The sequence below is a fragment of the Perca flavescens genome, chromosome 8 (assembly GCF_004354835.1).
Source record: "Perca flavescens isolate YP-PL-M2 chromosome 8, PFLA_1.0, whole genome shotgun sequence".
NCBI classification, from domain to species: domain Eukaryota; kingdom Metazoa; phylum Chordata; class Actinopteri; order Perciformes; family Percidae; genus Perca; species Perca flavescens.
Window position 1 is genome coordinate 23,822,429 of NC_041338.1, and position 27,041 is coordinate 23,849,469.

Below are 27,041 nucleotides of genomic sequence, written 5' to 3' on the forward strand. Positions count from 1 at the left end.
TCATCAAATTACGGTCGCTTTCATGTCCTAGCAGGCTTATCACAGTTGAATCACTGAAAAATGTAAGCTAGAGAAACATTGAGGTGCTGTACAGCTGCAGTATGTGTCTTTATACAATTTGAGTGACTGTTTGACCCAATATTTTGCCTCCACAGTGTATCACAAATACTGCCAGGGAACAGGGCATCTCGTCCTCGCTGCACATGCCGGACAAGGTGCTGAATTTTGTCAAAGACCACTTTCTGATGGACAGCGTGATCCGCAGCCAGCCCCTTCTGCTCAAACGCAGCGTTCGCTACACGCAGATAGCTGTCCATCGAGTCCAGGCAGCAAAAAAGGCATATAATGTGCTCTTCATTGGCACAGGTAAAGGACTCTTCTCCCATAATCACACACAAACACACTCATCAACCTTTTTAGCAGCATCCTGTGTTATCCATTACTAGCATATCTCAATATTCACAAAGAGTTTAATCGAAGCTCAAGTTATACTGTGTCTTTTAGATGATGGCAGACTTCATAAAGCCATTAATGTCAACAACAAGATGCACATCATTGAGGAGATGGCACTCTTCAGTGGTTCCCAACCAGTGCAACACATCGAGCTGGACACCGAAAAGGTATAGTGGAGTGATGAGAGAGAAAACGAGCCCAGCTTGTTTTACAGACCTTACTCGTGGTATGAACTAAGCTCAGTAAATGCATTTATTGGCAGTTTAGAAATTCCATGAGCCATGAAAGTCACAGCCTAAAGCAGCCCTCATGTTCAATTAGCCAATTACATGCAACTTTCTCTCAGGGGATCTGCAAACATCTGGGGTTTTAACAGCTGGAATTGTGACACTATTGAATCATGGCTTGACTTTGATACTCTGCTTAGATTTGTACATTGGGGCAAAGAAATTCCTATTAAAGTGATGTTAAGAAAAGCTAAGTTTGCTGTGTTTAGATGAGGGTCAGACAAGGAAGATTCTGGATGAAAGTAGTAATCCAATAACTGTATTTGGGGCACTTCCTTCCTGTCCCCTGTTTTGTCATCTCTCTTCCACAGGGCCAGCTTTATGTTTCGTCTTTCTCTGAACTGGTGGAGGTCCCAGTAGCTAACTGCACTAATTATCAGAGTTGCGGGGAGTGCATCCTCTCCAGGGATCCTTACTGTGCCTGGAACGGGAGGAAGTGTGTGGATGTCAGACAGGCTCCGCCAAACAAGTATGCATCCCTCTGCACAATAATCTACAATCAGTTGTACAGATGCAGACAAAACATTTTTTTTTTATAATTTGTAAATATATTTTTTAAATAAATATTTGTGTTTCAGTGCCTGGCAACAGGATGTAGACGAAGCAGACACATCAGCTATTTGCGACAAGACAGTGCCAAGCCCACGGATGGCTAAACCTCTACCCACACGTAAGTGAACTCTTTGTCATAGATTTACAGAGCAGCACTCTGCATACTTTGCCTTTAAATTTGAGTCTTGTCAAACTTGTCTAGTCAAACCGTTATTATTCTGAATCTGAAGCTTATTTCATGACATATCTGACTCGATCTATGTCTCTGCTTTGCCTTTCCACAGGAATGTCTTTATGCCAGGTGATCATTATCCCAGCCAACACGTTCAAAGTACTCCCTTGCAAGCTACGCTCTAATTTGGCTGAAAGGAAGTGGGAGTTCAGTGAGAGCGCAGGTCACTTCCATTACCCCAGCCCAGAGGGGGGGTTAGTAGTGGTAGCTCAAGCTGACAGGCAGGAAACCTACGAGTGCTGGTCAGTGGAGGAAGGCTTCAGACAGCTGCTGGCAAACTACTGTGTGAGGGGCGAGGCCAAGCACGAGAGCACCACCCTGACAGGCCGTTCACATACGCTGCAGGACTCCCAGGAAAAGTTTATCATCCTGCCAGGAGAGACCCGCTCACCGCAGATCAACACTAAGACCTACTGGAACGAGCTGATAGTGGTGTGTGCCCTCCTGGCGTTTTCTCTGGTGGTCTTCTCTCTATTTGTGGTGTACAGGAACCGCGACCACATGAAGTCCATGCTCAAGGAGGGAGAGTGCCCCAACATGCAGCAGAAGAAGCCCAGAATTGTGGGGAAACCGGCTGAGAACTTGCCGCTAAACGGCAACACAGTCACAGCGTCGGCGTCTGATCACAAGGGCTACCAGACCCTTAACGACAACTACATATGCAGCACTCCACCGCACGAGTGCTCGTCGCCCGACAACAGCAAGAGCTTCTCAGAGTCGGAGAAGAAGCCTCTGAACTTGAGAGAGAGCCACGTAGAGATTTCTCCCACATGTCCACGGCCAAGAGTCAGACTGGGCTCTGAGATTAAAGACTCCATAGTGTGAGGCTGGCTTCATGTTGTGTGGAGTGACATTTTAAACTGAAAGGAAAGAGTGCACTTGCTGAGAGAGACAAAACCCAATAAGAGGGAAGACTGAGGATCATTAGACTCTTCATGGAGAGACATTTCATTACACAGATTTTGCACTTGTTCTGTCCCTGTGTTCCATGTTCATTTGATTTTGTTTCCCTCTCACTCCCCCCTTATTCAAGTGCATTCGAAGCACGCTGAAGAAGTTCCAGTTTGCCTTCAGACTTTTGACGCTACCACATACGGCTCACAGGAATGTAACAAGCTTAGAGGGGGTGTCACAACTATATGATTTCAGTGATTGGATTTCATAGCATTGCCACTCAGTCCGTCCATATAATCTACTGGTAATGCTTTAAAAGGCAGAGCGAAATTCAAACATTTTCCCACTACTGGCTTACAGGGTTTGCTGTTTTATTTTAATTCTGTCATCTGGTAAGAGCCCACCCTTCGCTGAGGCTATGTACTGTAGCAAGGCAAACACTCTCACCAGAATATACACTAACAATCCAGTGGCAGGCAAAAAAAAAAGTATACTCTATATTGTTTAGGCTTGAATATAACACCGCAACATAGAAAGAATTAAGAGCAGAAGAGTTGTGCCAACAAACTGAAAAGGTTGTTTAAAAAAAGACCATTATTTGTTATTTAAGTTACAGGAAACGCAAACAAGGAATCACCTCAGTGGAAATGTTGTAGAAACCCTTACCACCTCAATCACTACACACCAAAAACATGAACATTATATAGTTATGAATGAAGACACTATGCTTTTTCTAAAGTATTGGTATTATTAGTAGATAGAGATATTCCTCTGTGGAAGTAAGACTTTCAACAGGTGTTTCTTTCACCAAATGTTGTAAAGTGAAAAATCTCATTCCAGGTATTATCATGCTGTTCTTAATGAGATAGGCAGTCTATGCAAAGCAAATAATGTGAAGTGGGGTAAACACCAAGAACACCTCACCTCGAGACTGAGTAAGCACAAAGGTGTTGGCGCTGTTAATTACTTTAGGATCAGTGGCACTGCAAACACACACCAACACACACATTTGCTCTCATTACACTAACTATAAGTATGCAAGATTTTAGCCATTTTGGTGTATTTTAGTGTGGAACATTGACCAATTGTTTCTTTTACAGAGAGACATTTTTCGTAGTCATTCTTTAATGTTACAAATATCTATCATCAATTTTCACAAAGGGAAATAATAATAAATATTTAAATACTACACCTATTCATAATCTGATTTAAATGACACACATCTGTATATCCTCAACTTTGATAAACATATTAATTGATGAGTGTTAACGAAGGGTAGGAAATGCCCCTTTCTTGCTTAAATGGTTTTAAAGGCAACCGTAAAAGCAATACTTTTCATTCTCATCCAGTAATAAACATTAGAATTTGTAATTGTCTTGATTAGCCATTTCCTTATTCAGAAATAATGAATTTAAACGTTATTGTTTACTAAATTTGAGTCAGATGTTGGAGTAACTTGAAAGCATTTTTATACAATATTATTTAAGTCTTACTTGAGTTTGACTCTAGTATTGCAATGTGGCCAGCAAAGTTTAAATTTCACAAAAATGCAGGAAGGCATACTGCTTGACTCAGAATGCATAGGATTTGCACATGATGTTGAAAAGCCTTAGTATAATGCAGGTTATGGATTTGATAACAAATCTGAAATGGATAATGCCTTCTGAAACAATAACCAAGAGATGTGCCTCTTGGGATAATAAACTAACCAGGTAGTAGTGCTGTAGAGTCGGTGTGATAGGACTGGCCATGCTCAGAAACAAGAGTTAAAAAAAACATTGAATATATGTGATTTAATACTGTCAACGTTGTACAGTATGTGCACATGGGGCGTTTTATTTTATTTGTTGTCACAGTGGCTTACACCTTTAGTCAGGGACAAAATTTTATTCTAAAACTGTAGCACATGAATAACCACTGACTTATTTTAAAATACTGAATTATAGGTAACTATTATTATTACCGTATGTTACATTTCTTGTAAATGGCACTGCAAAAATGACTGTGTGAATTTCAAAGATTGGTCAGCTATAATCGATCATGCCGTATGAAAGATTCATGCTTTGACTGTTATTAAAAACAAACATATGCCAGTTTTTGGTGAAGTGGCTATCATAATAATATTAAATTGCAGAGCAAATATAAAGTGGCAGTGGTTTAGTAAAATATGTGCAGGTACTGAACATGTTTTTATTTGAATACAAGCCTAAACTGTTAATGCCACAGTGAAAGTATCGCCGTCTGCTCTCTCTCGTAATGAACCACTATAGTCTGGCCTTCTATTTGTGACCGTACAAGTCGCTCAACATATAAGTAAAGAGTTTTTATGTAAAATAGTTTATGTAAAATTGTTTTGTAAATTCAGCTGCCAATGTTAAAAATCTTGTGAATTGTATTTTTTGTTTGTTTCATACATCACTACTGTTTTTTTTGTTTTTGTATTGTATATAAAAAGCACTTTATTTTAATTTTTCAAATAAAGATCAAATGGATATTTTTTTCATTTGAATGGCTCATGATTATAATAAGTAAAATGTCTTATTATTTATGCAGATGAATCTGTTACATAATCTCCATAGGGGCCACAATGTAGGGTGGAGTCAGAAACACACTGCAAACCCAGGAGAACAGGAGTGTCTGATAAAACTCATGCACCACACACCTTAAAAGTAAACAGAGGCCAGCACCTGCGTATCTGTTGTGTTTCTATTGTATTACAGCCCAAGTGCACACAGGGATGACATCTAACTCAGGATGAAGACAAATAATTATAAATTTAGGTAGTGCCTGATAGAATCCAGGTAGAAAGTGGCACATTGGGTCGTAACAGGGTCCATTGATTCGGATGATACCCGCCTACACTGAGATGTGGACCAATGAGTGGCTCTTAAAAGTACCTCTGTGAGACCTTTATTGAAACTTTTATTTTGGCTGCCACGCCATGCAGCCTATTTGTCAGCCTATCAGTTCGTGAGAGAAGCCGGCTTGAATTTTAACTGAACATTTTATTTGTGTTTTTTATTAATTCAAATATGGACCGACCCAGCCTTCGGAGGTTATTTTCTGCTTGTGATGTTAACAAGTCCGGTAAAATAGAGTACGAGGACTTCACCGTTGTATGCAGGGAGCTCAACGTCTCCGAAACTGAGATCAAAACTCTGTTCAACAAGTTCGACGCAGACGAAGGCGGATACATCGACTACAGCATGTTTTCGTCCAGGTTTCAGGAGGTTTCGGAGACTCTGGACTTGGCGTCTTTTGGTGCTGGTTCGTCCCAAACCCAAGGCTGTCCGTGGGAAGAGTTTGTAGGCAGGATAGATGCGGAGTCGCTCCTCTCTGAAAGGTAAACTCACTTCCGGCTGCTCGCTCAAAGATTTAGCCAAGTTTAGCCAACGGCTACGGACTGCCGCTTCTGGAATGTTACTTAGTAACTGTCCGTTAAATGTTATCTAACGGCTGCGCTGGTAACCTGTTACTCGTCTTTTTTTTATTTCTAATTTCATTACCTCGCTAAAACAGGGATTTATTACATTATTCTCAAGCGTGTCGGATTGTCTTGGTGACGCACACGCCGTACACAAAAGCGTCAAGGTTTAATTTGATATGGCTTTAACGGCTCTGTCCGGCCGCACAGATTAGTCATAGGGGTGTAACGTTTATGTTAAATTAGCTCAGACTGTCGGTTAAACAGTAGCGCTACTCTTTTTTTATTATTATTATCCGTATCACTTTTCCCACAATGGTCTGTGTATAAATGAGAAACAAAATACAATGACAAATCTTAACTCGAGGTCTAACGTTACTAGCTTTTTACTGAGCTTGCTCAGTGTGTGGAATTAGTTTTGTTGTCATTGAGTTAGCTCATCGTCATCATGTGCCCCAATTAACAGGTGGTATAGGATATATGGGCTATCATCTTGACAACCAACCTCCATTGCTTTATGAAGACCGTGAGATGTGAATGAAAGCCCCCGAAAAGGCTTGTTAATGGACATTGAGTTAAGATGTGTTTTAGAGAGGTGTTGATCTAGCTACCATTTATTTAATAAAGCCTAAAAGGAGTGGACTATAGCTATAGCCACGTTGAATGAACACCTCTCTTTATCTTCATGAAAGGAGGATGTATTTCATGTGCATTAGACTGCATATGTTCTATGTTAAATGGGCTTCTTATTAAAAAAAAAAAAAAAAAAAAGTTGTTACAAATGGTAACAAGTGACCATGTTGAAGAAGAGGAAACTGTAGAAAAAAGACATCCTCTATTATAAGCTATACATTAAATGACCAGTTGTTGACCATGAACAGTTAATATTTACAAATTGAAAGCTTACTATTATTAACCAGAGTTCAGATTGACTTTAACTATCTTACGTGTGTTAATTATGTGTGAAAGTTTATAAAGAACAGGTAGAACAACACAAATTCAAGCTGTTGTAGATATGCATGTTAGAGAGAGCGAGAGACTGAGTAATGATGATCCATGTGGGATTGAAACACCTGTTAATATTATTTGTTAAATAAAATGTTCCTGTCAAAGTGTATGTTTTTAGACAATGTTTTAATTCTACATTCTGAAAAAAAAGCCTAAGTATGCTGCTTCTATTGGTTTGATCTAATTTAATATTTTACTGTTGTTGTTGTTGTTATTATTATTATTATTATTATTATTATTATTATTATTATGTTGTGGCGAAATCAAACATACTGAGCATAAGATATTGCCAGTGGAGCATATTGGTATGAGAAGGTTATATTGGTGTTTTGATCATTTTTACCCACTATGACACTACCGCCTTTCAGGCCCACAAGGGATGAGTATTTGATACTATAAAGATAGATTTTGGGTGGAGTATGACACTGAGAACATGGCACTGACCTGTTCATTGCTGCCAGTAACTATTTGTTCTCCTCCCACAGTCTCAGGGAGCAGCTGGCTGATCTTTACCAGGCCATGAACTCCTCTGCAAACACAACTCTGCTGCAGCAGTATGAGGAAATCATCCACTCTCTGATCAGTCAAAGCCTGGACAACCGACTAGAGTGTGAACAGCTCGAGACCAGTTTAAAGAGGTGAGGACAACTGTCAGCATTTTACAATGTGGGGTCAGTACAGTTCAGAACATCTGACCTGTGAAACAGAAAGAAACAAAGATTATAAAATAATGGGCCATTAATTAAAGGTGCTGTAGGTAGGATTGTGAAGATCCAGGACTTAGCCAAAAAAAGTGAGGGGGAAAAAAAAAAGAACATTGACAGCTTCTCAGTCCCTCCCCTTTCCGCTAAAGCCCAAAATGGTCTCGCAGTTAGACAACCCCCCCCCGCCCCCCCCGGCCCTGATTGGTGCATCTGAACAGGCTGTAGGTGTTGCCAGAGGAGCCAGATTTATTTGTTTTTTGTTTTTTTTATTACCTACTTCATGTAGTAGGTTCTACTCGAACATAGGGTCAGTTTCAGCAAATATGAGAGTTAGTTTTATAAGTCTTACCTACTGCACCATTAAACAATAAGCCACGTCACATAGGTGTTAATGATGATAATGTTCAGCTTATGTGGCTATAATGTGTGTATGAGCAGTGACACTGAGTATTGGCATTTAAAAGTGAATGATTAAAATATAACGTGTTGGACAGTTAGTTTTTAGTTTTGTAGAATGTATTGAATAATCCTAATTGTGCTTAATGCAAAAAGACAGAGCAGTGGTGAACTGCTGCCCTCTTGTGGCTATAAACCACAGAGATGCTGGAATAACCCTGGACCTTGATTCCCCAGAGTCCACCACATCAACTGGGATTTGCTGCGTGACTTAAAGCTACCTTTATTGATTTTAGCCTACTAGACTAGAGGGAAGGAAAAACATTAAACACTCCTACACATTGGAATGTGTATAATTTTTTTTTTTTTTAAGCTCTTTCTGTGGTTCAGTAACTACACAGCATGAGAAAGGTGATCTTCCTTATTCAAGGAAGTAGGAAGACTTAAACTTTTAGTCCTTTTACAAACTGACTATACCATCTGTTGTACCTATGTTTCCACTATGTTGAAATAAATAACTGCTGCACGTTTAAAGTCAAATCATTGTTTGTAGGTGAATGAATTCTTGTTGTTGTCTGCTGTATTAATCTCTTGGACTACTGATGGAAAACCTGCTTTGATTCAGCAGCGCTGAGGCTGCCAGCACAAACTTGAACGTACTTGTCTGTTTAAACAGAGCTGAGGAGATGAACAACAGTCAGCTGGCAGAACTGGAGGACGACATACAGCAGCAGCTTGCCAGAACAGAGGAGAGGGTGAGAGACGAGGTAAGTTTGATACCTGCAGTATTCATAGTGGATGATTGCTGCTGTGATTCATAGGATTAAAGGGAAATGTAATGAAACCAAATAAATTGGCTGTTGTAAAAGCAGCTGCATTTAATCAACAAACGGTACACCAAGAAATGGACTAAAAGAATGTGGAAATTTCTCTTCACTGGTTCTTGTGAGCTACCTGCATATTTGTGGTGCAGCACACAGCAGCAGGTTGCAGGTCTCCTCACAAAGAGCCTCTGTTAAGGCTGATGAAAGCCCCTCTTTAAGGCCTGAGCCGGTCTGCACCTCTAACTAGTTTGGTTTCATGTTTGTAGGAGCGCAAGAAAATGGAAGGAGTTATAGCGACTATGCAGAGGAAGCACGATAACAAGGTCGCAGACCTGCATGCAACTGTGGACAGACTGTTAAAGGTAGGTTTTCCCACACAATATGCATTTACTTTGTTCTTCTTCATGGTAAACAGATTGTATGAAGATGATAATTATGTTTTCTTGCATCATGAAAAAGAGAGAGGGAACACAAAAGCTCTTGCAATGTGCAGCTCTGGCTTAATTTCTGCATTTTGTTAGGTGACCTTTTGAAAGAGCGCCTTAATAGACCTACTAAGATCTAATATCCAATATCCAGTTTGAGAAAGGTAGTCAGATTGAGGAATTAGTGATGCAGTTAGTGCAAGGACAAGCATAGAGGGTCATGTTTCATAAGACGCTGTATGTATACAACTTCTGGAATGCTGTTGTTGCTAGCTCCCATAGTTTATGCTTACAATCCTTTCCTTTCTAAACAGCTATACGTTACTGAATAGATTTTTACAGCATCTGAACATTAAGACAAATGAGCTATAATGTTAAATTCTGTTGAAGTAGTCGCATGTTTATATTAAAGCTTTATACTTTAAGGTTACGGCGCAGCAGCAGAGCCTCTGCATGTACCTGCAGTAGCTAGGCTGTAGGCTAAACTGGAGTTAATGTGCGTTAGGGCTACAGTGTTTACATAGACAGCATGTCGAGACGGAACTGTGATTGGTCTACTCGGACAGCTTGTGTTTTCTCCGACAACTTTCCAATACAGGTGACGATTGCCGATAGTGAAAACCAACATCAAGCAGGTTAAAGAGGCTCAGCAATGTTCTCCTTTTCATCGCGCATCTTCAGAAAGCCGTTTCCACAGTAAACCTGCTCACAGCAATCATGATTTATATCACAAATTTAATTAAAGTGTGTAAACACAATTACTTAAGCTATTGATTGCATGGCAGTGTTCTTCTATTAATTACCCAGATGAGGAAAACCTTCCCGGTGTCCCTCTATATCACAGTAAATAAAACAATTTAAATGCAATAACTGTGGGGCATATAATTAGATCATAACTACAGGTCTGGAAATGCCTGTGTTTTTTTTTTATTTAATGTTCTATTAAAACACTGTTGTTGACAAATTGCTTGTGTTAATGTATTCTTAAGAGCCAAGAGGACTCTGAATTAAACAATTCAAAAGAGGAGGTGGTCAGACTGAACAGACAGATCAGTGCTTTCTCACAGGTACGTCATGTTGGATGGGATTGTTTTAAAGTCACATGCATGTTGTGTAGAAATGTTACTTATTCACTAAATCTCCTCACAGGAAAATGAGGACCTGCGAGCCTCTCTGCTGCAAGCCCAGACAAACATTGCCATCCTGCACTCCGAGCTGGACAAGCTGAAGAATATGTACGCAGACCAGAAAGCTCAACATGAAAGGTGAGGCAGTGTCTTAAAGCTCAGCTCGGTCGACTCAGCTCATGTCAGTTGACACAAAATACAATCCAGCATCCAGTGCAACATCCAGTACATGTGGCTTGTGTTTCTTTACAGAGAAACTGATGAATTGAAGAGGATGGTTATGGAATACCAATCTTATTCCAATCAGATTCAGATTCTCCAGTAAGTCTGTCTTTCATGTGATAAAGCTGCCTAGTGTTTTTTTTTTTTTTTTTTTTTTTTTTTTTGGGGTGGAGGAGTGTCTCAATCAAGAATGCAGTTGGACTGCAATTGAAAGCTACCATAAAAAGTTAATAATTACCATCTTTTGTTTTAAAAGTTTGGTTCATCAAAATTTAAAAAATCCTCTTGCCCATTTACGTCTGGCGGTATCTGGTGCCAGGCAAGATAATTTTGGTTTTGAGATATGCAGTATGGCCAATGTGTGATTATTTTTCTTTCACTCTGTTGTCCAGTCTGGAAAATACCATCCAGGTTAAGTTAAACCACATACAAAGAGCTCCATGAATTGTCCATAGAACTTGTTTACCACACAACAGTTGTATGAAGGTAAATGTTTGTGCATGTATGTGACTCTGCCTTGTATTTCCTTGAACACATCATCAGGGAAACAAACAAAGAGCTGTATGACAGTAATGACGGGCTGCGCTCTGCATTGGCCAGTGAAGCTGTCGCCGCTAAAAGGAGGGTAAGGTGTGTGTGTATGTATGTATGTATGTATGTATGTATGTATATATATATATATGTATGTATGTGTGTATATGTGTGTGTGTATATGTGTGTGTATATGTGTGTGTGTATATGTATATGTGTGTCCTCCCCCAGGGAAGTCTTGAGCATCAACGACTTCATTTCCTGTATTCCAATAAACTTATGCACCAATTTGAGGTGGAAATACCTTTTTATTTATAAGAAGAAAAAAATATAATGGAAAGTATGGTGTTGCGTGTTATTTTTAAGTGGGTATATGGAAATCCTGGAGCTTTCTTATTGGGTATACTGCGTATACCTGCGTATCACGTAGACTACACCACTGTACCCACCGGCTCTACATCAGATAGAAGCTGACAGTAAATTGTTTTCACTAGTTCAAATGTAAAAAAAAACAAAAACAAAAAGTTTTCTCACTGATATTCCAAATCTGCTCAACAGCTGTCTCCCCAAAATGAAATCCCAGCCCGAAGGATGAAGCCCCTCCGACAGAGCACACTCAACCACAGCAGGTATATCAAGTTTTTACACACGTGTGAATCTGCGGACGGATCTCAGTGAATTACATTGTCACAGCTAAGACAAGCGTGTGTGTCGGTTCTCTGGTGCAGCTCTGAGCCGGATCCCAGCAAAACAACCTTCCCTCATGTGGCCAGCTGGGCTGATAGGTACCTGGACAGTGGAGTGTCGCTACCGATGGACACAGCGGAGAGCTCAGCCAGTGATTACGACAGCGACGACAGCAGGGGCTCGGTGGAAACGGTGCACCACAGTTACTCGTATGTCCCGTCTGATGTGGAGGTCAGAACACACATTGGGTTCAATAGTTGGTCAGGTAATCCCAATACGCTGTTGAGCTTTGACGTTAAATTAGTATTTGCTGCGTCTGTTACAGGTATCAGAAATGAAATCTGAAGCTACAGTGTCGATGGCTCCTAGCAAGGCAAGCTCTATTGCATCATCCCTACGAAGACGTTTGTCTGCATTTTCCTCAAAGGTACAATGGCTTTTAATGCATGAACAGTAAACATTAATTTTAGTGATTTAGTGTATGAGACTCCTAGGTTAAAACCAGAGTACATTTGGTTAAAAATTTAAAGTTTATCAGCCGCACTGACTCTCTGGGGTGGCATTATCATGACCCCTCAAAAACCCCTCATTTCCACTTCGGACCTCTTGAGCATGTCATTTAGCTTAAAGTACTGCTGTACAGCCTCCTGGCTAACAGTAACTAAATTAGTTTGGGGGGAAAAAACTTCACTCAAGGTTTTAACCACATCTCAGTTTTCATCAGCAGACTGGGTTTGTTCAGTTATCATCATGTGAACTAAATATGGTACTTGACAGATGTGATCGAAAGCTCCGGGAAAAACAATGGCCCTTTGAGTTTAGGCAAACTACTTAGGTCAAAAATAAATCTTCACACTCAACTAAATGAATGCTTTCTTTATAATAAACACCACAAACAAAATATTCTCCACATAAAATTGGGTAAGCTTGTTATTTTTGATGCATTTCCAAAGCCTTTAGAAGCAGACATAGAAGAAACTGAGGAACCTGCTCCGATGTACCGTCTGGTTTTAGCTGGAGACGCAGGAGCTGGAAAGTCTAGCTTCCTGCTGAGACTGACGCTCAACGACTTCAGGGGAGATATTCAGACAACGCTGGGTAGGTGCCACAGAAAACCCATCACATTTAATCAAACACTGACACCTTTTTGAGTTTAGACGTTTAAATCAGGTTTTTTTTTGGTTGTAAGGAGTTGATTTCCAAATGAAGAGGATGCTTGTTGATGGAGAGAAGACGAGCCTGCAGATATGGGACACAGCCGGACAGGAGAGGTACTGCACTGACTCTCATGGTGTTTCTCAAGGAAGTAGCAACAGGAAAAACATGGAGTTATCAATTTAAACTTTCAACAGCATGTTCTTTTAATAAAGACTCTAGATTGGAAAATACACAAGACTAAAAATGTGTTTTCTTTTGATTGTAGGTTTCGTAGTATTGCTAGGTCCTATTTCCGCAAAGCTCACGGAGTCTTGCTCCTCTACGATGTTACTTCAGAAAGCAGCTTCCTTAACGTCCGAGCGTGGGTGGATCAGATTCAGGTAACTGTGGAAATGCTCATTGACATGTTGAATGAATGACACAAAAAATGACCATGCCTGAAAGTAGGAATATATTTAACAATGTCCTTTTGATTTTTATACAGGATTCAACGGACGAGAAAATCCCAATGTGTGTTATTGGAAACAAGGTGGACCTCCGAGAGCAGCTTCCAGAGGGGAGCTGTGTGAGCAGTTTGCACGGAGAGAAGTTGGCCAAGGTGTGTAACTTTTCATTCCACCTGATGGAACAGTGTTTAGACAGACGCCGGCCTTCCAGGTGTCTAAATAAACAGACTTCATTCAGGTATGCCGTTCCTTTTTTCTTGCAGGCATACGGTGCCTTGTTCTGCGAAACGAGTGCCAAAGAGGGAACCAACGTTGTGGAGACTGTGCTTCATCTAGCGAGGTAGGAAGCCAGAGAGAAAGTTTGAGTTTTTCCTTCACAAACCATGGCAACACTTAGACTTGTTTTCCATTCCCACAGAGAAGTAAAGAAAAATGTCAAACTGAGGCGGCAGTCGAATTCTCAGGTCAGACTGAGTCAATCCAACCCAAAGAAGACTCTCAACGCCTGCTGTGGACTATAGATGGTTGATATCAGTAGATACGATTGAGAATATAATTCTCTTACATGTTTTTAACCTTAATTAATTAAATATTTAAAGCTGAACTCTTTGATATTAATGAACGTCCGTTACATTCAAGGCATTGCCCAATGAGTTGCTACAAAGCTAATTAAGACTAACAGCTCCACACAACTCTGTATTTCTCAGTATGGCTATGTTCAGAAGATTGTCGTTCAGTGACTTTCCCATGCAGAAGCTCGTGTGAAGATGATTACCTCTTCTAAAGAGTCCATCATGTTTTTTTAATCCTCCGTGTCCTCCTTGGCTACTAGCAACTGCGTGGAGGAGGGATGGGGGCGCTGCGCGATCACGGAAGGCTTGTATCATGTGGACGCGCTGACAGTTTTGTCAGATACTTAGAATTCCTCATGGGGGCGACAGAAACTACACATTGTAGCTTTAACTTTCAAGTCTTAAATATATTTTCATAAATGTTAATTCTCTGATCAAAATGAAGATTTATATTGTTGGCAAATTGCACATGTACAACTATAAATGTACGTAATGTAATCATACTTATATTTTTCTTAGTTTTTTTTTTTCTATTTATTTGGTAGTAGTTTTATGAAGTAAATAAGTAAGGAACATTGATGCCTAAACTGAGATTGAAGTTAAATAATGGAAGAAATATTCTTTTTAAATAAATGCGCTTTTCTTACATTTGGGACCAAACTTGGTTCTTGAGAAAAAAGACAAAGTACATTTTAAACATTTTTATTAAGCATCAGTGTAAGCAGTATTTCATTAGTTTCAACGCCTGATCAAATATTTTTTTGCAGTTTGGTTACGGTCTCTACAAAAGTTTTACGACCACTTTTGTTTCAGTATCTGATACCATAATATTTTCCTTTTTTTTTTTTTCATTCCCTTTTCCAAATAAAACAGACATACTGTAACTGGAAAGATGAGTGTTAGAAACTTCAGGGTTATCTATCAGCAGAAATCGCTCTAGAGAGATTTATTTATTTATATATATATATATATATATATATATATATATATATATATATATATATATATATATATATATATATATATATATATATATATATATATATATATATATATATATAATCTCTGTACACCTTTTCAGTGAAACTTTGTTCTACCATTAATACAACTTTAGGCTGCGTTGCATACCTTCTCATCTTCACAGTAGAAAACTTTTTTTCAAGTGAACTAACGAAAAATGGAGCCCAAACTTTGCTGATGATGACGATGGTGATTAGGCTTTTCAAAGTGCTTCCTGTTGAGGATTTCAGTTTCTTGCAGTCAGGATCATTGATGTCACTAAGCTGCCCAAGGCCACAACCAAAGCTAGGAGTATAAACTTCCAGGAAATTCCCTAAAACACAACAACAGTCTGTCAAAATCCAGTCTGTTGGTTATCAGAATAAAAAAACATCAGAGATATTTCTGTTACTACTTACAGATGGTTTATTTTTAGAAGGAATCAGAAAAGGTTTGATATTCTCCCCAAGCAGCTCTGCTGGTTTAGCTTTCCATTCCTGAGTATCTTTGCCGCCCGATTGCCTTTGGACGAGTTTAGATAACTCGACGTGGATCGCCTAAAGGAAAAAAAACAAAAACAGTGCTGTGAAAAAGCTGCTTTCTGTAGATCTAAAGTTGGAAAGGAGACACAAACATGAAACCTATTATTTTGAGAAAAGGGTGAAGTTGCAGTTTTAAAAATGTCCAGCAGGTGAGAGCAGAGGTCTAAAACACAAAGCCTCACAAGTAGACCAAGAAATCATAATAATCAATACATTTGCTTTTAAAATGCACTTTATCTTTAATGTCCATTCAAATGATATCATATTTTTGTAAATACTTGCATTAGATTCATCATTATAGGTAGTAAAATAAAAGAAAGCAATACTTGCATTCTTGTTTGTGCTTCATGACCTCATGTGCTTCATCTGTTTTTGTGATGAACAGACTGCAGTGCAATAACTTTCTCGGAGAGCAGCTAAATAAGTCAGTGTTTAATCCAGCATTGAGACAAGGGTGTAATTACCACAGCATCAGATATTTTCGTTTTGTCTAGACAAGACCAGACATATTTGTGACGGTGGCAGTGTGCCGTATGGGTCAGGTCATTGTAACACTAGCAAACTGTGTTGTAAACAGCTGATGGAAATTTACTCCTCACACTTCATAAACTCTTCCAAATCAGACCCAGGCTGCAGTGAACTAAAATAATGTTCATAAACTGAGATTATTGTAATTTTTTTGTTGTGATTACTTGTACACCAGAGTCTTAATTATAGTGTGGAGTCTATTTTGTAGCTGCAAGCGTGACTCTGACTCGTTCTGACCTTCACGTTACTACTTTTGGAGCGCAGGGCGTCAGAGTGACAATGTTTAGCTCGTGTATGTGCTATTTTTAACCAAGTTTGCCGGACAACTCTGAGCAGTGTGGTCACATCTGTACACTGCCAGATGTGCAGTTTGTCAGATCCTCTGTGGAGGATTTGGCAGATTAGATGAATCACACAAACAAGACAAAGGTGGCCTTCAACATAAGTAGTTCACTGGGATCGTCTCTTTTCTTCAGGCTAATGTGTAAACGACTTTCTTTTTAAATTCTGTGAACTATTGTGACCTTAATGAGATAGTAAATTAAATTAATTGTATTCTTGTCTGTCCTTTGTGCAACAAACAGTTCAAATGTTCCAGATTGAGATTTTATAATGGTTTGTTTTGTTGTTTGCATTTTCTGTATATATTTTCATATGGATTATAGACTTTATATTATTTCTTCATAAACTGAATCAGACATACAATGTGTTAACTGATGCAAATTGGTGCATAAAGGAATCTTTTGGGTTGTTTGTTTTATACAGTGTTTATTTGTTACTGTCAGTCCAACACTTTGTTCCTGACGGAAATATCTCAACAACTATAGGATAAATTGCCATGAAATTTGGTACATACATTCATGTCCCCCTCAGGATGAACTGTAATACGTTTGGTGATCCTTTAACTTTTCTCCCAGTGCCATCACAAGATCAAAATTTCATTTTCAAGTAGTCAAATACTTACATTTATGACCAAAAACCTGTAAAACTGACATTCCCATCGGCCTCAACCGTACTTTGTGTCAAAAGCTAAATGACAAATGTTAAACTAAGATGATGAACATGGTAAACTACCTGCTAAACATCAACATGTTAGCATGCTGACATTTACAGAACCATTAGCATGGCTGTAGACGTGTCGAATTAAGTTTATGTTACATATACATGGTGTTTATGTGTATTTATTTAAATTCTAGTGTTGGATATCTGCTGGGATATAGCAGGCTGTTCAAATATGTATGTCATATTGTCAGATGCTGGTAGGTATATAATATTAGATTTATTATAGATTAGTTGCATGAGGGATGCGTCACGTAAATGACCACACAATTATTCACTGTTAAATAAAAGTCCAGACTTGACAGTGTATCTTTAGCATTGAAATTAGAATTATGAAATTTACTTTTAACCTTTTACTACAACATATTTGATAATTTATCTAGGAATAAAAGCACACATTTCATCGGCCACCATTTATTTGTACTGACTGATGGTGGCTTTGGTGGCTGTAATTGTGTGTGTGTGTGTGTGTGTGTGTGTGTGTGTGTGTGTGTGTGTGTGTGTGTGTGTGTGTGTGTGTGTGTGTGTGTGTGTGTGTGTGTGTGTGTGTGTGTGTGTGTGTGTGTGTGTGTGTGTGTGTGTGTGTGTGTGTGTGTGTGTGTGTGTGTGTGTGTGTGTGTGTGTGTGTGTGTGTGTGTGTGTGTGTGTGTGTGTGTGTGTGTGTGTGTGATATGGATGGAATTCACGGGCAGATTTGAAAGAAATGTGACAAGGTGGATGGGCCAGCTCACCCACATATTCTCACCTTGGTGGCCGGCTCCAGTTTCAATGCTCTTTTTAGCATTTCCATCGCCTCTTTGTATTCACCCATGTCTGACTGGAGCTGAAAGAAAAGATAGAACCGTACAGTGTGAGCAATGCTGGCAGAAAACAGAGAGAAATAATGCAGCAGCTATTTCTTTCTCCAATATAATTCAATCTAATCCCATTTTAGACAAATTCCTCTTCCTTTCAGGAACTCTCCCTACAATAATATATGGATTGTTAAGGATCTAATGAGATGCAGACATGTTGTCTGTCAGTAATAACACGACAGGATGGGCCCCCACCTTTCCCACCCGGTAAAGAGACTTGACATTGTTTGGCTCGAGGGTCAGAACGTCGCGGCTGGTGTGCAGTGCCTCGCAGTACTGCTCCAGTTTGAGCTGAGCAGTGGCCAGGTTGTTCAAACACTTCACCCGGTAGTCTCGCACCTCCTCCTCCTCCGTCTTCATGCCGCCGTCGCCACCATCTGTACAGAGACATAGACACACAACCTCTGACTTCTGCTCTGCTGTGGACATTTCATGCAAGTCTCTTTATTAGTGACACAAAACAGATTAGTTCTTGGCGAGAACTTATTCTAAAATCTTTCAAACTTTCAAAGAGAAACTCCCGTCAGGTGTCATTATAAGGATAGTTCATGTTCTGTGTTTTTATTCAGCTGGATATTGTGTCACTGTCCCTGCTGTATGGTTTGATCATTACACCCAAACGTGTCCAGCTGAATACAGTAGTGACCAGAGTAAGGATTTTTTATCGATGGCCCCAAGTATGATGGGTGATAAATGTCAGCAGCTCTGGGACCACATCTGTGTGGATGCAGGTCTTTTTTATTATACTTTACCGTCAAAATTCTCTTTTTTCGGTCTCTACCAACTCCTGAGGGAAATATCTGGCTCTTTAGCTGCTAAATGCTCCACTGTGTTCACCAGCTAGTTGCTAAATGTGTCCGTCTGCTGTGCAGTGGTGAGCAGGTAGTGTACTGAGTTTTGTTTAGCTGGAAACAGCTGTTAATGTGGTTGATGAGAGCGGTGAGAGTGAACAACACCAACAAATTTGCGGGTCAGAAATCCAAAACAACTGCAGAGTTAGGTAAAAAATTATAAGTTAAAATCTCTTTACGGTTTTCTTTCTTTCCTTTTTTTGGTAATCCCCTATAGATTTGGTAAAAAAAGACAAATGTGATTATGGGATTATTAATGCTTTTAAACTTAATCCCTACTCACATTGATGTATTTACTTCCATTAAGACAGTTACCTGCAAGATTCTTGATAAAAATCTGCCAAAGATTGAATGTGATCATGTCTAATGTTTATGTGAGTGCATGTTTAGTTGCACATGATTACTGGCTAATCAATTAGAGTGCTTTATAATCTCCATGTGTCATGAATGTATTTGTATAAGTCTGATGGGCCCAAAATGACCCAAAAAGAGTTCAGATGTTGGTGTCCATGCATCGTTATTAATATTTATTTTCTGGTCATCTTCTAATCCACTAATTACATGAACTCGATGTCCTGATAAACTTCTCTCTTCAGTGCCACAGTGAGTTCACTCACTGGTCCTCCATCATTGATGCATTATGAAGCAGTCCATGTTTTTTCTCTTCATTTTTCAGTCACATTTTCCTCTCTGGCCCACCCTGCCTCATCAATGATTAGAGTGATTAAGGAGGTGAAAATAATATGAAAGTTGATAAGCTTTGATTATGCAAAAGAATTAAGCAAAAACATGTATCGTTGCACTCGGCTCAGATAGATGTGGTTCTGCATGGTGATAGTGCGATTAGTGTGATGGCAGACTGGAGGAGAGCTCTAAACTGTTATGTCATGGTGGCCTGAGACTGACAAAGGAAATGTTGTATTTAAGGTCTCGATCAGATGCTGCGTTTTAGGTTTCTAATGTGTGTGTGCGTGCGTGTGTGTTCATTTTTGTGTTTACTATTTCCATTTTTGCTTTTTCCTGTGAAGATAATGCTCACATCAACTACTACAACACATTCCTGGTACTGCAACATCATGGAAATATTTTCTATGAATAAATTCCGTTTTTGATGCTGGGTTACTACCTAGGCTGTGTGTGGTTAGCACATCCAGAGCCATACAATAGGCTCTGGCAGCCATGCTGTATTCCTCCCTCTGGAAATGAAAGTTTCCTCGCTCTCGTTTCTGGTTGCCAATGCGGATGCGGTCTGCGATGGGCAGAGTTAACGGGTCCGGTTTCTTTCTGATGTCCAGCAGCTGGAGCTGGTAGAGTAAAGGAGCCCAGGGTGGAATATCAGGCTCTCTGCACAAAGATAAAAACAAAGAGATGATCAATTTCATCACAGGGCAAAGAGTAAAAGAGCCACACACTCATCTCTTAAAAGATTATTTAAATCAAATCCAAATGCCAGCTTCAAGAAAAGCAGAAACAAGCTGGTCAACACCCTGCACAACAAACTCAAAGCTTTGTAACTCATGCATGCAATTTGATGGTCGTGTTCAAAACACAGTACAGTGTTTTATGGTGCTCAATGCATCGCTGTGGTGTGTTCAAAACTAAGAAAGCCTAGAGGAGATAGATTCCTTGAAGTGATGACTCAGTTTTGTACACCCTTCCCGAGTGTTTCTAAAGAATTTCTACAAACACATGCAAACTAGAACTGGAACTGAAGAAACGCAGTTTTTGATGATATACGTGTGTTTTTTCAGATGCTTTCTGTATCAATCATTTCACTGTATCAAACAGCTCACACACCTTAAAATCAACACCTTTTTAAAAAGACGTCTGAGTGACTCCGACTCACTTAAAGCAGACAAGAATTTGAAACTGGTATGAACCTGTGAGCTGCCGGCAGCTTCAGCTTACTCAAGAGTCACTCAGAAGGAAAGTTAATTTGGTTTTCAATCATCTGGCTCATGTGACCACATGGCACACAATGGTCCATTATCAGTTACTCTGTGGAGGCTCTGGTTCTAAAGGTGTGTGTGTGTGTGTGTGTGTGTGTGTGTGTGTGTGTGTGTGTGTGTGTGTGTGTGTGTGTGTGTGTGTGTGTGAGAGAGAGAGAGAGAGAGAGAGAGATGCAGCTTGAGTACATTTTTGTGCACTGAAATGGCTTACATTATTGATTGTAACAAATAAATTACAGAAATACTGCATGTTTAAACATACAAACATGAGTGACTAGTTGTTATTTTACTGTAAAAAAGCAAAATAATTCAACTTGAAAGAGCATCCTGTCAATTTAATGAACTCAACATAAGTTCAACACAGAATTAGGTTAAGCTTGCCGCAGACCCTCCCCCGTGACTGTTTGTTGCAAAGTGATAGTACTGGGAGTTGTGTCAGGTCATGAGTTATTCAAACTTGTTGTGTCCATGAGGCAATTTCAGCCTGTCTAACAGAATTAGTTGTATCCCCAGTTACTGGGAGGCTGTTTCAGCAGGTGGGATCAGATTACCCTTTCACCTCTCCTCTCTGGAGACCTTGTTCACTGTCACAGGAGTGTGAAATCAGCAGCTGAGCCGAGGCCTCCGAAACCTGAGCCGGAACCCTGGGCTCAGCACTGGAAGAAGTAGCGTTCAGAGACATTATGGTTTAGGGCCGTGGAAAGGTAGATGTTTTCTGTTTTTATTTAATTTTCTGTTTATATTTTTGATATTGTCATATATTTTGTTATCATTACTTTTTAATCACTATTATTTAGTCATATTTTCTGTATGTTCATTTTGTGTTCTTTATAACATTGTGAAATGTTAACATTATTTAGGTGGAGGCTGCAAATAAGCCCATTGGGTTTTTATGTCTCTCCCTTAACTGTAAATTATGTGCTTTATTTTTCATTTTAAATTGTGCAAAATAAAAGCTAAGCTAAAGATGTAGTTTTTTTAGAAGACTGTCTAAACTATATTTGGCGCCAGTGTTTAGTCCTGCCTACTTGTTTTTGCATAACACTGCATGTTTACTGAGTATCAGAGATGAGTTGTGTAACAGGCGTTCAAGGGCAGCAAGGAAGTGGACAGTTGATTAATTTATGAAGAACGTACAGCACGTGGCTTGGGTCTCACCAGGTAACGTTAAGTCTTTCTAAAACGGGCCTCATACTGACTATTAGAGATGGATCCGTTTTCCTTGCTAATGTTATGCGTTTTTATGGTGTACCAAGAATGTGACACTATCACCAAATTATCCACTGCACAGTCTGTCATGGACATACTGTAGCTAGTTGTTGTCCTTGCATATTTTTCTCTACTCTTATCTGCAAATGTTACATAATATTCTGAAGGCTGCATATTATGCAACAGTGTGGGGCGTATAACAATAACACACACAGCGTCCTGCCTACTGCTAGTGCCTGGCTTCAGATTAAATGGACTTCTGTCAATTTACCTCTGAAGCCACTTTTGGTTTCAAGTTACTGAATAATGCACGCCAAGAGTCTGTGCTTTGAAAACAAGTTTATACTGAGCTTGTGCTCTTTATCAGAGCAGATGAAGTGGAATGAGAATCCTGGCTCTCTAGTATTTCCGATACCGCTTCCTAATCCGTATCTGAAATCATGACAGTGTTGGGTTTGCAAATTACTCAGCATCAAACCCCCTTAGTCATTATCATCATTAGATATAGATTTTTATTTATACAGAGGTAACACAACCACTTTGCTGCTCATGACTCACACAGGTCAGGACACATTAGATGAGAAGTGATGACTCATTTGTTATTAATCGATGCAGGCACAGCTGCAAACTAAATGTGCCACATCAAAACGTCATGAATCCCAAATTATGTGTTATCCTACAAAGGAAACAAGTCCCACACACTGCCTGCTTACTGCCCGCCAAAAAGCAACTCTTACACATGCAGTATTCAACAGGTGACCTTTTCAGAATTATCTCATTAAGCTCAGCAGCTAAGGAACAAGCAGTAAGCACAAAAACACTAAAGGATACAGAACACACTGAGTAAGGGGGAGAGCAGAGCGTCCTTCATGAGCATTAAACAAAATGGACATGGCTGGCGAGCTGTCGAGTGTAATCTGAGAATGCAGTGCGCTGACAGATCTATAAGTATTACGGTGTCATGTGGGTCACTGGTGATTAGCGCCACACCAGTGTGCTGCTGCGCTGAGCTCAGCCAATGAGCCCCCGGGGCATTATTAGAGCAAACAGGAAGCGGTGGCTGGTCAGCGGGGTGAGATCCCTCCGCAAGATCCCAACGAAACCTGAACCTGCAACTTTAGCCCAGGTCCACTATGGAGTTAGAATCATGCCAAAACCTCACACACACACAAAACGTGTTTTACTCACGCCCAACGATTCACAAACTCAGTGTGGTTTGCAAATACAAAACATCATTCACAAACTAATGCATTTTGTTCTGCGAATAAGAAACCTACCTATCAAACAAATACAGTATGTTTTACACATACAAAAACGTATTTCTTCAATGACAAAAAATATCCTGCAAGTACAAACTAAAATCCGTGGTCTACGCAAAGATTCCCTGATCACAGCACGTTAATTTCTGTACAGAGAAGCTGTATACAGCTTTGATATTATTGGTATTTTTAGCCCAATAACCGCTGTTTTAATCAACATTTATTCACCAGATCTTATCATGGTTTAATTGTATTTCTTTTAATGTTATTATTTCGGTCTATTTCGGCCAGGGAAGCGGCTTTGTTGTTTTGATATTTTTTAAACTATAATACTACATCTAGCAACATATATGTAGATATTATCATAGTATGCATTTCTTTACTTTAATAATATTATTTTGGTCTTATTACTGGTGAAATATTACAGTAGGCTGTAAGACAGAACACGATATGATCAGAGTTGGGCGCATGCAAAGCCGATTTCCCACAATGCAATGCCGGCATTCATTTCAGAGAATCAGACAACGATCAGTGGGTCTTTAACGCCAGCATCGCTTCAATATACATATATATAATCAGAGGTTTTGTCATCAGCAACAACACGTTGCTCAGTTTTGTTCCAGTAAGTTATGCACCATAATAACGTTTAAAAAAATCCACGTGTATATATCTATGGTCCTGGTAGGCTTAAATTGACTTAACAGCGCCACCTGCTGTTGCTGTTGTGGAGTGCGAATTACAGGACATTTGGACAAAATTTACCTGCATTTGTGTGTGGATCAGCAAGGCGGAAAGTTAGTGCCAAAAGTCACGTGACAGTTTTTTGTACTTGAAGGATTTTTTTTTCCGTACTTGTAGAATTTGTTTTGTACTTGAAGGATTTTTTTTGTACTTGAAGGATTTTTTTTTGTACTTGAAGGATTTTAGTTTGTACTTGCAGGATATTTTTTGTCATTGAAGAAATACGTTTTTGTATGTGTAAAACATACTGTATTTGTTTGATAGGTAGGTTTCTTATTTGCAGAACAAAATGCATTAGTTTGTGAATGATGTTTTGTATTTGCAAACCACACTGAGTTTGTTTGTGAATCGTTGGGCGTGAGTAAAACACGTTTTGTGTGTGTGTGAGGTTTTGGCATGATTCTAACTCCATAGTCCACGTCCTAACACTGGGCTGCAGAGCCGACCTCCCTGCCTGCTCCTAAAGACACGCACAAACATGATCTTGACAGACATTAATTTATTGATAGTACATTGGTATTTGTTTTCATATATTTTTAATAAACAAAAAGGTTTGAAATATTGTATTGACATTCCTCTGTGAGCTTGAAAATACCAATATACCAGACTCAAATTCCTGTTAAAGCTTCACCACTTTCTAATGAGACGTAGGTAAAAAAATTTAAATGTTTTGTATATCACTGTGGTACAGTATGTTGAGAGTTGTTATTGTAAGTTTAATTGACCATCTTGCAGAGAAATGACTGGGATAGCTGCCTCCTGACCTAAACCAGAGAAAAGGTCAGTGAGAAGAGACAGAGAGAGGTTGTTTTAGGCTCAGAGCCTTCAGCAGGAGGACACAGCCTGAGGGTGGAAGAGATCAGGGCTGACTTAAAGATATGAGACGTTTGCTGAGGCAGCAGCTCAGACAGCACTGAGAGACAGACAGACTCATGTATACAGACTTTCTCTGCCAACATTCATGGTAATGTTTACCGCAGGTAACCAAGAAAACAACGTACATAAGTGTCTAGATAGAAATTAGAAATATTTAAGCAAGTATCAAAACTAGTTGTTATAGACCATGACGCAAATTATTTGGAATTAAAATACAAGAATGTGTCAGAATTGTCTGTTAAATATGAAGCTACAGCCAGGAAGTGGTTATCTTAGCTTAGCATAAAGACTGGAAACCGTTACCGTAGCCGGACTATCCAAAGGTTGATTCTGCCAACCAGCACCTCTAAAGCTAGCTTATTAACACTTTAAATCTTGTTTGTTTAATCTGTACAAAAAGGGGTGTCTTCTTATAAATTTCCCTGTACCCTTCAACCATAACTTTCAACTACACAACATAAATTACACAAATGTCTAATCTATATTTATAAGGACACACACTGCTTCTCAACCAGCAGTGTTTTTATTGTGTGACGTGGCTGCATTTCTCGTATTGTGACTCTAAACAGATCCCATTAAAAGGGAAATGTTTCCACTCTTCTTGTGTCCGTATGACTGAGGTGATAAGGATGACAAGCTTTTCCCTCCTGTGTCATGGAAGATATGCACTCATTCTAGATTAATTTGATACATGTGTTGTGGCTCAGCAAACTTCCTCATTAAGGTGTATGATAGTGCCGCTGACTCACCCTGTTATCTGTCAAGCATGCCCCTCGCCGCTTTAAATGAAAGGAAAAACTCCCACAGAGTGAAAACAGTGGTCACTTTGACGTCATGCTCTACGTTTGAAATGATGGAAAGGCCAGCGATGTACCTCAAACTGGTTTCCATGGCTACAACCTCAGAGTGCACTAATATACCGTGATAAATGTGGTGTGCAGCTTGTATGATAATACTAAATCCAAAAGGATTTATGAGGTTGTTTATTTATTTTTTACAGCTGCTGCTGCTGACATTTAGTGTTGTGTCTGTTTTGACTCTTGGATGGACACACAGCACCAATACACTCGTGCAAAGGAGCTTAGCTTTAATCCTGGCATTGGTGAGATGTCATAGCTGTTTTTACTCACTTGCTGCCATTCTAGTTAATTTGCAGCAAAACAGCCTGCTAGTACAGCCGGAGATCTAGAAACTAACATTGTAAGGCCTTTCAGCTGCTGCCTCTGTATGTGCTTTCCTCTCCTTTTTGTTTTTATTTCCTCCTCCAGCAATGAGCCAATGAAACTGTGCTCCCAGGGATCAAGGGGAGCTACTGCCTACATCCTGGCTGCTGAGCTCCTCAAAAGTACCCATATAATCTCTAGCAGATTTCCTTAGTCTGTTAAAATGAATCCAATCTCAGCCCTGGACTACCTGCAGGGAGGCTGTTTATTAGCAGGGATGTGCAGCAGCCGGGCCATTTCAGAGAGACTCTGGTTACACGACTTAACCAGCTTTAAGTAGAAAAAGTACAGCAGTTATCTGCAGTAGGAAGGGTGTAATGGGACCCCTTGAAACATGAAGGTGTGCGTACACAAAAAATGTAAAAACAGTTATACTACTATATATATTTACATTCACAGTTTCTAATAAAAATGCATTGTGTGTATCCTTGCAGGCTTATAAATCGATGAGTTTTTTTTTCTTTTATTCCTTTCCAATAAAAGATTGGTAACTCTGATTTTTAGACCGTTTTAAAACCTACATTGTTTACAGGTATGTGTGCTAGGTAGCAGTCTTCTTCTTTCCCGCTATTTGCTGCTGCATTGCTAAGTTACTGCCCCCTAACTGTTAAGTGAAATAGCGTTATCAAGAGTGTGTATCACTAGTGGTTAAAAATAGAGATGGCCCAATACCATTTTTTGCTTCCCGATACCGATTCCGATACCTGAACTTGTGTATCGCCCGATACCAAGTACCGATCCGATACCAGTGTGTCATATATTTTATTATGTTTTAACAGCTGTATACTACTATCCCTGTATGGATGTGATATTATTTCTATCTTTGTGAAACATGAACAAACACAAACGATGAACGCCACAGTACTTTCTTTTATTGTCCAGTTTGACAGTCAGTTATAACGGAAAAAGAACATAAATAATCTACTTTAATGTAGATTTTCTTTAGGGTTTTATTACGTGGTATCGGATCGGTGCATAAACTCCAGTACTTCCTGATACCGATACCAGC

General features: G+C 39.5%; 3 protein-coding genes across 7 annotated transcripts in view; 2 read left to right on the forward strand and 1 right to left on the reverse strand.

Moving 5' to 3' along the window:
• sema4ba (sema domain, immunoglobulin domain (Ig), transmembrane domain (TM) and short cytoplasmic domain, (semaphorin) 4Ba) overlaps positions 1-4,822 on the forward strand; it is a 76,142-nt gene extending 71,320 nt beyond the window's left edge. For all 3 annotated transcript variants that reach the window (XM_028585993.1, XM_028585991.1, XM_028585994.1), the window contains exons 11-15: positions 156-366; positions 505-620; positions 1,052-1,209; positions 1,319-1,410; positions 1,577-4,822. In XM_028585993.1, the coding sequence (XP_028441794.1) occupies positions 156-366; positions 505-620; positions 1,052-1,209; positions 1,319-1,410; positions 1,577-2,349 (1,350 nt within the window). In that variant the 3' untranslated portion in view covers positions 2,350-4,822. The remainder of the gene's footprint in view (positions 1-155; positions 367-504; positions 621-1,051; positions 1,210-1,318; positions 1,411-1,576) is intronic.
• A 341-nt stretch (positions 4,823-5,163) lies between these two features.
• Positions 5,164-14,022, forward strand: rasef2 (RAS and EF-hand domain containing 2). Of its 2 annotated transcripts, none has more exons than XM_028585089.1 (17): positions 5,164-5,761; positions 7,336-7,488; positions 8,627-8,717; positions 9,041-9,136; positions 10,189-10,266; positions 10,349-10,464; positions 10,579-10,647; positions 11,092-11,173; positions 11,638-11,708; positions 11,808-11,997; positions 12,092-12,193; positions 12,720-12,864; positions 12,956-13,037; positions 13,190-13,304; positions 13,409-13,522; positions 13,634-13,710; positions 13,789-14,022. In XM_028585089.1, exons 1-17 carry the CDS (start codon positions 5,451-5,453, stop codon positions 13,889-13,891), a joined length of 1,995 nt encoding a protein of 664 aa, XP_028440890.1. In that variant the 5' UTR covers positions 5,164-5,450; the 3' UTR covers positions 13,892-14,022. The 2 variants fall into 2 exon arrangements, with proteins under 2 accessions (XP_028440890.1, XP_028440891.1); XM_028585090.1 differs by lacking the exon at positions 5,164-5,761 and adding an exon at positions 5,796-5,882.
• Positions 14,023-15,011: 989 nt separating this feature from the next.
• Positions 15,012-27,041, reverse strand: part of LOC114559735 (peroxisomal membrane protein 11A) — a 68,762-nt gene continuing 56,732 nt past the window's right edge. For both annotated transcript variants that reach the window (XM_028584554.1, XM_028584553.1), the window contains exons 5-9: positions 19,902-20,119; positions 18,120-18,301; positions 17,816-17,893; positions 15,361-15,498; positions 15,012-15,275 (exon numbers count right to left, since the gene is read on the reverse strand). In XM_028584554.1, the coding sequence (XP_028440355.1) occupies positions 15,189-15,275; positions 15,361-15,498; positions 17,816-17,893; positions 18,120-18,301; positions 19,902-20,119 (703 nt within the window). In that variant the 3' untranslated portion in view covers positions 15,012-15,188. The remainder of the gene's footprint in view (positions 15,276-15,360; positions 15,499-17,815; positions 17,894-18,119; positions 18,302-19,901; positions 20,120-27,041) is intronic.

Coding starts and splice junctions, on each gene's coding strand:
- rasef2 (XM_028585089.1), top strand. CDS start 5,451: ATGGACCGACCCAGCCTTCGGAGGTTATTTTCTGCTTGTGATGTTAAC. Junction 11,174..11,637: donor CTGTCGCCGCTAAAAGGAGG/GTAAGGTGTGTG, acceptor TCTGCTCAACAG/CTGTCTCCCCAAAATGAAAT. Junction 13,305..13,408: donor CGTGGGTGGATCAGATTCAG/GTAACTGTGGAA, acceptor ATTTTTATACAG/GATTCAACGGACGAGAAAAT.